Source organism: Drosophila guanche, unplaced genomic scaffold (genome assembly GCF_900245975.1).
Source record: "Drosophila guanche unplaced genomic scaffold, DGUA_6, whole genome shotgun sequence".
NCBI classification, from domain to species: domain Eukaryota; kingdom Metazoa; phylum Arthropoda; class Insecta; order Diptera; family Drosophilidae; genus Drosophila; species Drosophila guanche.
This window is the reverse complement of record NW_022995746.1, coordinates 6,883,182-6,897,277: the sequence shown is the minus strand read 5'-3', so window position 1 is coordinate 6,897,277 and position 14,096 is coordinate 6,883,182. Positions and strand designations below refer to the sequence as shown.

Below are 14,096 nucleotides of genomic sequence, written 5' to 3'. Positions count from 1 at the left end.
AGTTCTCTCGGTCATGAACTGGCTAGAGATCAGTCCAGTCTTCGTTGCAAATCGCTTCTCTCGACTCTCTGAGACAAAAATCTACACAACAAACCACATCTATATATAATTTGTATTCAATAAAAAAAAACAATCATCCACCTCTATCCCTCCCCCCCCCCCCCCCCCCCCCCCCCCCCCCCACCCAACCCCGTACAAACCATTTAAGCATAATGCCTGTTATCATACACTGATCTGGCTGCATGGTCATTAATAGAGAGCAAGAGAGAGAGCTGAGTATTTCTCAGCCAGAGCTTTCTCTCAGCCACTCACTCCCCCACTCTCTCCTTGTGTGTTGGGTGGGAGAGAGGTAGATAGAGCTTTTGCTTGTATATTTGCTGTTGTATTTAACAGCTAGCCCCGCCAGCAAGCGGGTGCAGTTTAGATTCGGTTTGTGGGGTTTTGGTTGTCGTTGGCGCTGCTCTGCTGTGTTCTCAATGTGTGTGGAATATTTTATTTATTTTCGGCCTGGCTTCCAGAGAATCAGCGAAAACGCGAACGTATAGAATGTGTGCCGTATGAACTTTCATTTCACTTTCAATTTCCTCGTCGTGTGTTCCATTTATGTGTGATTTATTAGTGGCTGTGCTGTAATGTGTGTTTTCGAAACCCTACCAAAAAAAAAGACATTCCGAACGACCCTTTCTTTTTTTCTGCCACACTTTACGCTGTGTGTTGGTGCTTTATCGTGTATTGCTTTTGTTGTTGATATTCGTAAGCGACGCACAATTCTGTTGCTGGTGTAGCGGCGTTTTTGCTCCAGTTCCAGTTCCATCAAAGCTCCCCGTAAAGCAGTGCATCATCGACCACTTACCGTTACCGGTATAAGCAACATGGAAGCGGTACGTACATTTATCCCGCCCGCACTCACACAACAGCTTTTATCAAAGCCCGAAATATGAAATCTGAATTCGGAAATATGCAAAACAAAATCCGTGTGTGTGTGTTGTTGTCTTTCTGTCTGTCCGTTGTCTATCAGCCAAAAAGGTAGACAGGGGCGACGAGAAAAACAGAGTCGAGGGCATCTGTTACAAAGTCCAGAAGCGATAATGCTGTGGGGAGGCATTGCGTAAAAGGTTAAAGTCTCTGAGATTGGGCTTCAACCGTGTGTGGGCTATTATTGCCGTGATACGAATTCTGGAATATTAAGAAGAGACATATGGCATTGTTAGGATTTATGGGCTAAAGTTCTTAACACCGGGAGACTTTAACGAAATTTTGAGGAATGAGTCAAATATAATTCTGTGATAAGGGTTTTTAATTGGGGGTAATACATAAGATTTCAGATAATTATACATGGGTTTACGAACCCAAAAAGAGATTTTGAGTACAGGAAAATAAAGCAGTCTGTATTTTGTCCCTTTCTTGACTGCCTTGACAAAAAAGATAACTATCAATACTTTTACATATTAATACCCATACTACATGATGTACAGAGTAAAGGAAATTATATAATAGGATATGTTTTATCTCCTCGAAAAGTTGAAATTATAATGACGTGGCAGTTATTGCACAGGAAAGCAGACAAGTCTGTGAAAAAGTTATTAAATGTTTGGGAAACAAATTTGAAATTTCACGTTTCGTTCGACATGCAGCAGAGCCCCTCGGTCTTCTGGCTGGGAATATGTTTCAGCTTTAACCTTTAAATTATATTTATTTGATGCTCACACCAGAACTTTATCTATATAAAACAATATATATATATATAAAGTATTACTTATTCTGCCAATCCTGAACTACTCTCTGGTAAGCCCCCCCGTAAAACTATAAGTCTGGGCCCTCAACTATCGTCTAATCTTTTGTGTGGAAAGTTTTATCTTCATTTCGCGCACCTGTAAACACAGGAGAAATAAAGCAAAACATTTCAAATCCCGAACTTGAGAATATCAAATAACAAAACTTTTATTGCAGTTGGAGAGTAACAATGCGAATAGCTACAGATTCGGCACCATTGACTATATTGTATTTCTGGGCATGATTGTGCTCTCGACCACCACTGGCATATATTTTGGATGCATCAAGTGAGTAATGAGCCATAGATCCTCAGAGGTTGGTTAACCTGGAATGATTCATTATAGAAAGAGTAAACCGAAGCTGGAGGAGACGGAACCCACATTGCCAACGACAACGCCAGCGGTGCGAAGGAAACATGATTTTGGTTCGGAAAAGATGAGCGAATATCTGCTGGGATCAAGGAATCTCAAAGTATTCCCAGTTGCCATGAGTCTGATAGCCAGGTGATACCGACTTTAATGATTATCTTTACTTTGTGATCTATCTAATCTTTGTATTTTTATTTCCAGCTATATATCTGGCGTTACGATACTCGGCACCACATCGGAAATCTACAATTATGGCACGCAATATTGGTTTATAGCCATCGCAATTGTGATGCAGGGTATTGCTGTATCCTATATTTATATACCGGTATTTTCTGCTCTACAAGTTGGCTCTTCCTATGAGGTACTATATTTATAAACAATTTAATTTATGGTTCAAGTTTTTGGCTGATAAGCAACGAGAAAATACTTGTTAGAAGTGTGACATACGATGTCTCACGAACTCTCTGTTTTCTGTTTCCCACATTTGTTGTGCATGCACAATCAATGGAGGGAAATGACATTTCAATTAATTGTTCCAGGCTTCTATCCGGACTTTGGTCTAGGCCACTTGTTGCGTCCGCATAGCGTCGGTCGTCTCAATGGGTCGATGATATGATTAATTACAAAGTTTGCTTCCTCTGCCACTTGACAACTGTCCGAAACACTATTGTTTATTTTATGTCCCTTCTCTGTTCTGATACAACAACAACCAGCCATGTGTGAAGAATGTTCACTGTTCTTTAGGCAGTAATTTCTCTGTGTGACTGGGTTTGCATGTCAGTCAAAGAGCACTGAACACTGAGCACTGGCTTATGGTTAGCGGTGATTGCCAGGCATTCACAGAGCAACTATATAATGCTACACCTTAGCCATTTAGCTGCACACACATTGTAATCTTTATAATGATTTAAATAATAATTTAAATAATACACTCTGATGTGAAATTTCGAATTATTCTTTGCACAAACCCTTCGCAATTTATGTTTATAGTTTTCTTTATAGAAATTCCCACGATTTCTCTTTACGTGTCACAACTTCTAAAATAACTATCCTAATCTCTTGTAGTTCCATCACAAAAACTCAGACCAAATGTTTACAAATTATAATACAATTTGGTAGAGTCTGGTACATGATTTTTTGCCTAAGAATTCCCACAATTTCCTGCCGCATTCTCTGCTACAAAATTCTCACAAAATATGAAGCTAAATTAAATTTTAAAGAATTTATGAAAATCTAATTAGATAATGTTTAGCCAAAAATGCTATAATTTAATAAAATAAATATAATCTTTACCTTATTTTCCTCTCCATCTTATTGTCATTTTCTGCTTTCTTTTATTTGCAGTACCTGGAAATGCGGTTCCATTCGGTGATTCGCAGCATAGCATCTTTTATGTTCATTTTGGATGAGGTAAAGTGCACGCTGATGCCTTCAATTATATTTTAATTAATATTAAAACCATTTCAGATACTATTTTTGCCCTTCATTGTCTATGTGCCAGCTTTGGCTTTAAATCAGGGTAAGAAATATCTTCAAAAACTGCGGAAATACCTCTTTAATCATTGATTTCTCTCACCTTTATAGTCTCCGGCATCAATCTTCACGTCATAGCAGTGGTGATCGTAGTTGTTTGCGTTTTCTATACGTTTGTGGTAAGATATATTAATTTATTTAGCTTAAATTGTCCATTTTTAATACCTTAAATTCCGTTTCCAGGGCGGCATCAAGGCTGTTGTCCACACAGATGCCTGGCAGGTGCTGGTCATGTTCCTCTCCGTTCTGGCTGTGGCTGTTTTGGCCACCTATTATGCCAATGGTTGGGATGCTCTGTTCGATGATGCCTCCAAGGGCGGACGTCTGATCTTTACCAACACGGATCCCTCACCATATGTGCGTCACACTATCTGGAGCGTGCTCATTGGAGGCTTCTCCTATTGGACCTCCTTCAATGCGGTGAATCAGACCATGGTGCAGCGTTACATGTCGCTGCCATCGCTGAAAAAGGCTCGTGCTTCAATGGCCATTTTCACCATAGGAGTGGCTGCCTTTGTCTCCGTTTGCTGCTATGTGGGTTTGCTGATCTTTGAGATGTACAAAGATTGCGATCCATTGAGTTCGGGTTTGATAACGGTGAGGAAAAAAAATCGGGAAAAGTTTCTTATTTCGTTGCTTAATTGTCTCTCTCCTCCCTTAGCACGACGATCAACTGTTGCCCCTCTTTGTGGTCCAGAGTGTGGGTCACATCTATGGCATGCCAGGACTCTTTATTGCTGGAATATTTGGCGCTGCTTTGAGCTCACTTTCGGTGGTGTTGAACTCCACATCTCTGGTCATTCTGGAGGACATTGTGCGTGGCTGCTTCAAGATGAAGCCCAGCGAAAGAGCCTCCAACATTGTGGTCAAATCCACCGTCATTGTCCTTGGCTTTGTGGCACTTTCCTTGGTGTTTGTGCTCGAACAGCTGAGTGGAATTCTGAGCATTTGCACCTCGATGACGGCCATTGCAGCGGGCACGACCTTTGGTCTGTTTACGCTCGGCATGCTCGTGCCCTGGGCCAACACAGTGGGCACTGCTGTGGGTGGCATAGCCAGTGCTCTGCTCGCTGGTTGGATATCCTTTGGCACACAGTTTACCATTGCAGCGGGCGAACTCAATTCCCAGAAGCTGCCCATTTCCGTGGAGGGTTGTGTGGGCAATGTCACGTTGCCCGAGAACATTTGGGTGGATGAGGAGCAAGTTTTTCCGCTGTATCGACTGTCCTATCACTGGATAAATCCCATTGGTGTGGCCACAGCGATAGTCGTGGGTGCACTCGTCTCGCTGGTGACCAAACCCACAGATATAAAGAGTCTTGATCCGGATGTTATATCACCAGTGATTCACAGGTAGCTATTAATAGATAGAGAAATATTATTATTGATTTAAATATCATTTTCCCTTTGCAGATTCCTGCCAAAAGAATGCTTTGTGGGACGCAATCTTCGTGAGCAGGTGCACAAGAACCTCCTGAATAGCAGCACATGAGTGCCAAATATTCTAGCAAACGTTTATCAGGCTGCATAGCATTGTATTCCAAACAATTTTTGTTGTTGGTTTAGTCTGTAGTTACCTTAGAAATAATCTAGTACAAACCGAAGTACAGGAACCGATGAATCTGCATGGAGTCGGAGGGGTATCCCACCAGATACAACATTCTAAATGCATAATCATTTAGTGTAATTATTATTTGTATTATTAATTTAGCTTTATTGATTCTCTTTCGGTTTCATTTTTTGTAAGCATTATTCTCCGATCTATCCTTTTTTTGGCATATTTTTTTGTTCTATTTGATCGAGCTGCAGCAGACCGTATTCCGTGTGACTTTACAAGCATATTAATGTCTGTGATAGAATTCAATAAACACAACCACCCATACACGCGATTTTCACTAGCAAAAGCATCAGCAGCTGGAGGTGGAGAGCATTTTGAATGATATGAAAATTGTCTTCTGTCTGTGTTAATTTTCACAAAAATGTCTAATACTAAAAACTAAGCCCCAATTAGGCATTAAATCACAAAAGAGACAATTGACTCTTGTACTTTGCTTCGAAAGACTGAATGAATTTGGAATTAATAATAACAATACAAACTAGTGATGCTTTGGATGCTGATCTGTGTCCAGATAGCGGCTGCTGCGCAAGGATTTCATGAGCCGCCAGGCAATGACCAGGAGACAGATTAAGCCGGCACACATGTAACTATTATAGACAAATTGCTGTGGCAGCATTTTGCACTTGGAAACCACATAGTCATCGGGTGTTAAAGTGGCCTAAAAGAGGAAAGCCATTAGCAGGTTACACGTATAAGTTCAGTCTTAGCGTTTACTTACCAGCATAAAGCTAGGATTTATCTTATTCCGCCAGCTAAAAGAGGCGACCGTAAATTCATCAATGCCCAGCCGATTGATGCTGTGACAAAAGTGATGCGAGTGCCCCGCAAAGGCTAGGCGTGGCTTCAGCAGCTCACCCAGCATGTCCGTGGACTCTTTGGAAAGCACATGAAAGCGCTCGCGATAGGCCTCAATGAAGGGTGCATCGTGCTCCTGGCACATGGTATCCGAAATGCGGTACGTAGGAAAATGCTGAAGCAGTATGGGCTGACTATACGGATGGCGACGTGTGCGTGCACACTCTGCCTCCTCGGGATACTTCATGCAGTGCAGAGTGCGTGAAATATTCTTCAGGGCAGATTCTGCCTCATTGCAGAACATACAGCCATCGGCCTCCATGGCCATAGAGTTGATAATCACAAAATGAATCTGTTTAATGGTATACAAGTGCACCAGCGAGTAGTTAAGATCATTCTGAAAGCGTGACATGAAGAAGGGATGCATTCTGCAACATAGAAACAGCTAAATTAGTGCATCATATGCGATAAATAATAGATTTGTAACCTACTTGTAATGGAAGCCCACGTCATGGTTGCCCACAACACTAATTAGCGGTATGCCAGGCGGTAAGCGAAACATTTGCAAGTACCTCCAGACGTATTCCTTGAATTGCTTATCGCTAACCATATCGCCTTCATCGAACAGATCGCCCAAAACGAAAACAACGTCCGGCTGGAAGAGGCGTGAGGCCGCCTGGAAGGCTCTGGTCATGTGCCATTCCCTGTAGAACTGGTCCAGCCAGTGGCCGCGATGGGGGCCCAGTAAATGGGGGTCGGCTATGATCATGGCACGCAGGGGATCATCCACATACTTCTTACGCTTTATCTCTGGCCATTTGCACTTTTGCAGAACCACAAAATCGGCCACATATTCACAGAATATGAGAGCACACAGTATAATTACAAAGCAGGCATAAAGCCAGCGCATTTTAGTTTGTTAACACACTAAATTTAGTATAACTACCGGCGAAATTAACTAAAACAAATATAATAATAATAATAGCGACTAATTTCGATAAAGTGTGTTGTTGTTGTTGTGTTTTCCTCCCCCCAGCCCGATTACACATGTGCTTGAGTGTTGTAAAATGCGGTAATAGAGTGCTTGTAAAATACCATTAGAGGCGCGGAATTCGAAAATAGTCAAGGTTATGTTTTAAGCTAATGTAGCAAAGATTTTATTTGGAATGGCATTGCATTTTGTAAATGCTGTGAATATGCTTATCTAAAAGAGATCATAAAAGTAATTAAGGCCCTGTCCCAACTCCCAAATGGATATGCCGACACCCAATTCTTGGGCCAGCTTCACACGCTCATTGATGGAGTACAAAGTGGGGTAAAAAACGATGTGGCGACCATTTTCGTTTCTAAAAAGAACACATTACAGGCTGTTCTGCAAAGGTTTACACTTGCCAATAAATTACTCACTTGATTTCAAAGAAATTCTCCACATCACGCTCATCGTAGGTCAAATGTTTCTTCACATTTTTCACCAAGTCCAAATACTGCGAAAAGGTGATAGGTCCACCGCCATCGGGTGTGTAATCATTGCCGTACATGTTTAGTCCCAGGAGTATCTTCGAACGCTTGGCCTCCATGTCAGAACAACCCTTGGGGGCAATTGTCTCCACAGCCTGACGAACAAAATACAAAGGAGCATTGGCGCCCGGTCGCTGCACGCTGGAGAAGTCGTAAGTCATCAAGGAAAAGGCGTATATGTGCTTGTACAGCGTGTCCATGTGCTTCTCCCCAAAGAGAATGCCTGTGTCCTTGCGAAAGGGTGGAATGACCAGGATTAGACGCAGCTGCTGCTTCTGGAGTTCCTTGGCTGCAGAGAGACAAGAATTTAGTTCGATTTTAAATAGAAAAATGGTTAAAAACAAACCCATTTGCAGCACCAAATTGAACAGAATCTTATCGTCAATGCGTCCAGCGAGCTGAGACCATACCTCCAGCACCAGACCATCGAAATGATTGTCCTTGCAGCATTTAATCAGAACCTCATTGACTTTTGTGCGCTCCTTAGCATCGCTGAGCAGCAGCTTAATGTCACGATCGGTAAAGTGATCGAATATAAATCGTGGGAAGACTGAAAAATCGTTTGTAAAGGCAGGAAAGGAAAATTCTTCATGGAATTCTTCTACCTTTTACTGTGCGCTGCAGCTGCTGTTGTTGCACCTTTCCCTTACGCCGGACATCGCTCACCCAGCCCGCATCGATGTCGTGCATTCCAGCCACCGCATAGGCGTCTCCTTGCTTCACAATTTGCAGCCATACAGGAGAGATGATGTCGAACTTCTTGGCAAATATCTTGGCGACATCATAGCCATGAGAGTTCCACTGAAACGGAAGAGAATGCAGAAAGCATGAGCACAGACACGACAGACCCAGAAACTTTGACTCTTCCCCTCACTTACCGGCGTCACATAACCAAGGGTGGTGCCATTAAATCGTCTGGTTGCTGTGTCCTTGTAGTAGGCTCTGTGATGTGCTAGAATATCCTTGGCCAGGGGCTCCGGCGACACCAAACCCAAGCCGAAGACATCATCATCTTGGGGTCCACGCAGCACTTCTTTTTGCTGTTTGCTCTTCGGCTTGTCATTGGGTGACAGCGTGCCCTCGACGTTGGACAATTGACCGACCAGCAGGAAGGAAAGGAGGAGGACCACGAACTCACCAGACGGATGCATTTTTGTAGAAAAAAACGGATCACAAAATCATAACAAAGTGGGAGCAAGAGTAGGAACGCGAACTTATCGATAAAATATACTCTCAGAAATATACCTTCTCGTTGTCAAAATACACTGTAAATATACAGAATCGTAAATCATTTTCCTCGGTTTTGCTATTCTATTTACTATTACCAGCTAGTTAGGGCTCTTAGCACTGAAACTATAATTTTATCCGATTGCTGAATCAATTGTCCACAAGATATGCTATCTTTCAAAACTTCTTTAAATTTGATTGTTGGCAAAGTAAGCTTTAAACTAAAAAGGTCAAGTCGTAAAACATACATCATCTTTGCTGGCCAGACTCACGTTTTACTTTTCTGGTATACTTTTGTATACCCTTTATTATTTAATTAATATTAAAATTTTCTTTTTCCAAGCAGCTTTGAAACTTTAAATTGAATTTGCCGTAGATTGACATGTTTCTTAGCACCTCAGGCATATGATTTGATATCTGGATATACATATATCTTCGCCCGATACCTATTTTTGGTCTCTGTAGGAGACTAAAATCTGCAAAAATGTCGTTGAGATCGCGCTACAATAATGACTGACTAGTTTTTTGATTGATGGGAGTCTGGGATGACAAACCTTACCTCAACTCTATAATAGCCTATTCGCCCAGGGTAGCAGAAGATTGCTCATTTCGTTGTGGCGGAACAAAGTTGCTCATTGAATGTGTCCGGTCATCGATTTTATGCACTTTCCAACACTCTGGTACGGGTGGCGCTTGTTTTGAAACATAGGGCATGCTCTTGTATTTTTATAAAGTTACAGGCGTTATACATAATTTACTTAGCACTTAATTTTGCTTAGCCACGAGAAATATGTTTAAATAAATCTTAAATCATAATTCTAAACAGAGCACTACATACAATCATATCATATAAACTAAATGGTAACTAATTATCACTTTTAAAAAATGAAAATTGAATTGATTTAAAAAATGGTGTAAAAATAATTTAGACTAAGGGGGGATTTCAGAAGAGTGTGGCCGTGGCGCTGCTGCTCACATATATATATATATGTGTGTATTTATGTATGTATATGTATTTCTCAGACAAAAACACGCATCAGATCGCTGCTGCTGGGCGTGTTGCCGCCACCGGGAGTTGAGTTCTGGCTCTTCCAAGGATTGCTGTTGGCATTAGGAGTGTTGTTGTTGCCGCTGTTGTTGGCAATGGCCAGTATGTTGCTGCTGCTGTCGGACAGCGTACGCAGCAATTGCTTCTTAAGCAGCGGCTGCGAATTCTGTCCAACATTTGAATTGTTTTGTAATGGAAGAGAAAAGTTGGGTGAACGTTGCCTCAGCACTTGCTCTTGCTGCTGCTGTGGCTGGAGGTATTGTGGCTGCTGCTGTTGCTGCTGCTGCTGTGGCTGACGTTTGGGAGACTGCTGTTGCTGCTGACTTTTGGCCAGTAGCTTTCGTCGCTTCTCATAGAAACTATGTGTAAGCTTGTGGTCCGGCTGCTGCTGCTGCTGCTGCTCCAACTCCTCCTTCAGCTGCTGCTGCTCTGGCTCTTCGTTGTCCATTTGCTTTTCCTTTTTCACAGCCTTGCCCAACAGCAGTTCATTCAGGCGCTTGGCTGTCATCAAACCCTTGCCCGCCTCCAGTCGCGACGGCACCAACGTCCGCTTGTTGCACCTCAGTCGATCCTGCGCTATGACACTCGATTTCTGTGCATAAATGGTCTTGCCAGCGGCAGCTGCGGCATTTTTCACCAACAAACCCGTGGCCGAGCCATTGTTGAGCGCCGTATAGTTATTCGCATGTGGCGCGGGCGGTGGTGGGCGTGCCAGTTGGCCAACAACGCCCAAAGTGCTGCCATTGAGAGACAACAAACTGTTGTTGGCCTTGCGTGTGGTCAGCAGATTCTTGCGCAAAGTGGCGCCCAGCCCGTTGGGCAGCTTCACCAGACCGAAAGTGTTCATGGCCAGGGGTCGGGGTTGGCCTGAATAATGCATAACATTGAAGTAGCTCTCCTCGTGGCATTTGGCATGAATCAAAGTTTGTTGCTTGATGAAGCTTTGTGGCTGGCTGTTGGTGGCTTCCAGCTTAACAGTCTTTGTTGTGGTTGTTGTGTTTGATGTTGTTGTGTCGCTAACAGTCTCCAGTTTTGTGAAATCAAAATCATTAAAATCATCATTCAATTGACTGACATCTGTGGTGCCTGCTGCTGCCTGTGCTGCTGCTCCTCCTGTGGCCGCTTGCAGCACATTCACATCAACATTCTCATAGCCCGCTTGTGTGAGGAACTCTGCTATGACCTTTTGCTGCTCCAGCACCGACACTTGATTCGTGTCTGTAATCTCATATATAATACTTGGCAGTATCATATGCTCATCGAGCTGTTGCTGCTGCTGTTGCACCTGCACATCCTGCTGCTGTTGCTGCTGCTGTTGAACCTCCGCATCATCCGTCAGCGACTGCACATTGTACACACTGAACTGTTGCTGTTGCTGCTGCTGCTGCCCGTTGGCGCTTGCTTGCAGCTCCTCTGGGAGTTCCTGCTTTTGGCGTTCGGCCTGCTCCAGCTGAAGCTGCTGCTGATAGATGAGCTGCTGCAGCTGCATGGCATCGATGGTGGTCAATTGACTCTGGTTATCCTCGCCATATACTTGCTGCTGGTTCGACTGTTGCTGCTGCTGCTGCTGGTACATGTATTCCTCACCCATTTCAGCAGCAACATCATCGTAGCGCAGTCTTTTTGTGGCTTGTGCCGCATGCTGTGGCGTACCATTTGTCTGTTGTTGCTGCTGCTGCTGCTGTTGGGACGTGTCCAACGCACTTTCATCAAAGTTTTTCAGAATCTCATTTATCAATTTGCTGTCCAGCATTTCATCCAGTGTCAAGGAAATGGAATTCTCATCGGTTGTGCTCGCCAGCGGCAGTTCTTCCTCTTCGGTTGGCTGCTGCTGCGACGCCTCCTGTGACGCCACTTGGCCGGTAATCGAGGACACTGCCTGATCGAGTTCACTCATCAAACCCACCTGCTGCTGCTGCTGCTGTTGTTGTTCGTACTGACTGGCCAGTGGCTTATCCTTGGACGCTTTTGTTCGATGATCGCTGGATACCTTCAGCTAAAACACGAATTTGATTAGAAAACGTTTACAAAGACGGAGCACACTACCTTCTTCTTTGGCTGAAGTTCGGGCTGCTTATCCGCGTCCGCCGCAACACCAGGCTGTTGATGATTGGCAGGAGAGTAATTCACGCTTAGGCCAACGCCCGCAACCAGCTCGCTGGGTGGCAGGGAGCAGGATGAATTCGAGGATGAGGAGAACACGGTTATGGGCGCCGGTGCAAACTCTTCTTTGATGCTGCCAGACACCCCTGAAGTTGCCGCTGCTGCTGCTGCTGGTGGCGCGGCTATGGCACTGCTGCTGCTGCTACTACTTTTTTTGGAGGAGGAGCTGCTCGTCTTCTCCTTCAACTCTGGCGCAGGGGCTGGCGATGAATGGTGACGATTCTTCGATGATTTCGAACGTGAACGACTGCTGCTGGTCCCGCTGCTGCCTTTGGAGGAGGAACTGCTACTCTTGCTGCTGCTGCTGCTGCTTTTGTGACGCGACGATGACGAGGACGAGGAGCTGCTCGTCGCATTGGCTGCTGTGTGCTGGGATGCTGAACTGCTCGAGCCATTCGAGCAGCTGGACAGTGTGGAGGCGGACAGTGTCTCCGTGGGCGAGCCCCCAGCCAGATTGTCGCCACCCGCTGCGGCTGCTGCTGCTGTATCCTGGCTGTTGGCTGTGCTGTTGTCTCCTGTGGCAGTTGTTAGCGGATTCAATTTGTTCGATGTGGCCTCCCAAATGGCCGGATGCTGCAGTGCTATGTGGTTCTGGAAACCCGCTTTGGTGTAGCTTCCATTGCAGGTGTTGCACACGACCAGATCGCGGGTGGCCAGCTTTGGCACGATGTCATAGTAGGCCATGTCCGCCGCATTCAGACGCTGGACATGGAGCTTGGTCTGGTCACTGCCCGTGCCTGTGCCCGTGGCCTTGCCGCCGCCTCCCCTAAGATACGCCTTCTCCGCTGTGCGCAGCTGCTTGATCATTTTTTCCATGTCAAACACCTGCGTCCATTTCTGGCCCTGCAGGCTGGCCAGGGATACACCAGCGCCACCAAAGAGTGCGCCGCCACCACTGACACCACCGCCTCCTCCTCCCGTCATTAGATCTGCTTTGGATGAGTTGGTCATGGTTTTGTGCTTGGTGCCGTTCTCTGCATAGATTATGCCCGCCGCTCCAGTGGTCGCCAGTGCATCATTCAGGGGCATGGTGTGGTGTGTGGGGTGTAAAAAACTGAAGCTGCGGCTCCTGCTCCTACTCCTGCTGCTCGTCGAGAGAGTGAGTTAGAGAGGGGGGTGGGTAGGTAGAGTAGACAAGCGAGAGAGTTGCCTTAGTGAGGCGCCTCGAGCGCAACTGCAAAAAAAGAAAGAAATCAAGGGATATTTTTGTTAGGGAAAAGCTTACAGGTGAGTGTTGCCCCCCCCACCGGCCCATCCTACGCAAAACCCACACACATAAGCACCCACACACATGCGACACCCCCCCCCCCCCTAAAAATGGCACACACGCACGCGAGAAACAATCGATCAGCTGTTTCTAGTTTATTGCTATCTCATTCGCGCTCACACATGCGCACGCACTCACGGACTCACAACTACACACATACACTTACGCTGTCCAACACAAACGTACGGCATACAAACAAAGCACAATTGAAAGAAAAGAAAAGAATCGCACCAAATATCGAATCGAATCACAAATTTCGCTAGGCCAGTTTTGAATGATGACTGATTTCGACTTACATTTGCGTTAACACACTTCCATTTTGTGATATATATATCCGTTTTTATTCAGTTTTTTTATCCTTTTCCTCCAGTGTGGCCGCGGAATTATCGATAAGATATACCGACGACCCTCGGAAATATACCGTAATATACCAAACAATTTGTGAAATATACTGTATTATATACGATGAATAAATCACGAACGAGTGAACGAACTTAACCCACTTGACCGCCCTATTTTTAAAATGGTATACAAATGGAGCTAAATCGCGGAAAATCACACCGTTTGTTAATTCTCCTTGTAGTTTCCTAATTTCTCCTTACATAAAACATAATGATCATGAAAGCTTTTAGCTGAACTGCTCTAAAATTCTTAGTGTCAAAGATTTCGTGTGGAGTATTTCAACACCACCTGGTTGACAATGGGCTAACATTCCTTTTGATGACCACAATCATATTCCTCGATTTTGTTATCTGATCTAATATTACTAATTAACTAAGGCCCTCA

The 14,096-nt window shown here is 44.5% G+C and overlaps 4 protein-coding genes across 10 annotated transcripts; 1 reads left to right on the top strand and 3 right to left on the bottom strand.

The window, feature by feature from the left end:
* The first annotated feature begins 408 nt into the window (after positions 1-408).
* On the top strand, positions 409-5,552 carry LOC117581775 (sodium-coupled monocarboxylate transporter 2). The gene is made up of 10 exons (XM_034269198.1): positions 409-881; positions 1,951-2,060; positions 2,118-2,276; positions 2,343-2,502; positions 3,486-3,551; positions 3,609-3,660; positions 3,726-3,793; positions 3,858-4,271; positions 4,336-5,027; positions 5,088-5,552. The coding sequence occupies exons 1-10, from the start codon at positions 873-875 to the stop codon at positions 5,164-5,166; spliced, it is 1,809 nt and encodes a 602-aa protein (XP_034125089.1). The 5' UTR covers positions 409-872; the 3' UTR covers positions 5,167-5,552.
* LOC117581778 (metallophosphoesterase 1 homolog) lies at positions 5,442-7,079 on the bottom strand. The gene is made up of 3 exons (XM_034269201.1): positions 6,579-7,079; positions 6,011-6,515; positions 5,442-5,950 (listed from the first exon to the last, which is right to left on the bottom strand). Exons 1-3 carry the CDS (start codon positions 6,995-6,997, stop codon positions 5,771-5,773), a joined length of 1,104 nt encoding a protein of 367 aa, XP_034125092.1. The 5' UTR covers positions 6,998-7,079; the 3' UTR covers positions 5,442-5,770.
* Positions 7,080-7,215: 136 nt separating this feature from the next.
* On the bottom strand, positions 7,216-8,807 carry LOC117582328 (chitinase domain-containing protein 1). The gene is made up of 5 exons (XM_034269977.1): positions 8,484-8,807; positions 8,211-8,406; positions 7,952-8,155; positions 7,495-7,894; positions 7,216-7,433 (listed from the first exon to the last, which is right to left on the bottom strand). The coding sequence occupies exons 1-5, from the start codon at positions 8,754-8,756 to the stop codon at positions 7,292-7,294; spliced, it is 1,215 nt and encodes a 404-aa protein (XP_034125868.1). The 5' UTR covers positions 8,757-8,807; the 3' UTR covers positions 7,216-7,291.
* A 722-nt stretch (positions 8,808-9,529) lies between these two features.
* On the bottom strand, positions 9,530-13,698 carry LOC117582488 (uncharacterized protein DDB_G0271670). Of its 7 annotated transcripts, none has more exons than XM_034270258.1 (4): positions 13,607-13,698; positions 11,927-13,217; positions 11,179-11,876; positions 9,530-10,284 (listed from the first exon to the last, which is right to left on the bottom strand). In XM_034270258.1, exons 2-4 carry the CDS (start codon positions 13,070-13,072, stop codon positions 9,852-9,854), a joined length of 2,277 nt encoding a protein of 758 aa, XP_034126149.1. In that variant the 5' UTR covers positions 13,073-13,217; positions 13,607-13,698; the 3' UTR covers positions 9,530-9,851. The 7 variants fall into 7 exon arrangements, with proteins under 7 accessions (XP_034126149.1, XP_034126145.1, XP_034126148.1 ...); XM_034270254.1 differs by having other exon boundaries at positions 9,531-11,452; positions 11,555-11,876; XM_034270257.1 differs by having other exon boundaries at positions 9,531-11,194; positions 11,786-11,876.
* Between the last annotated feature and the right edge of the window lie 398 nt (positions 13,699-14,096).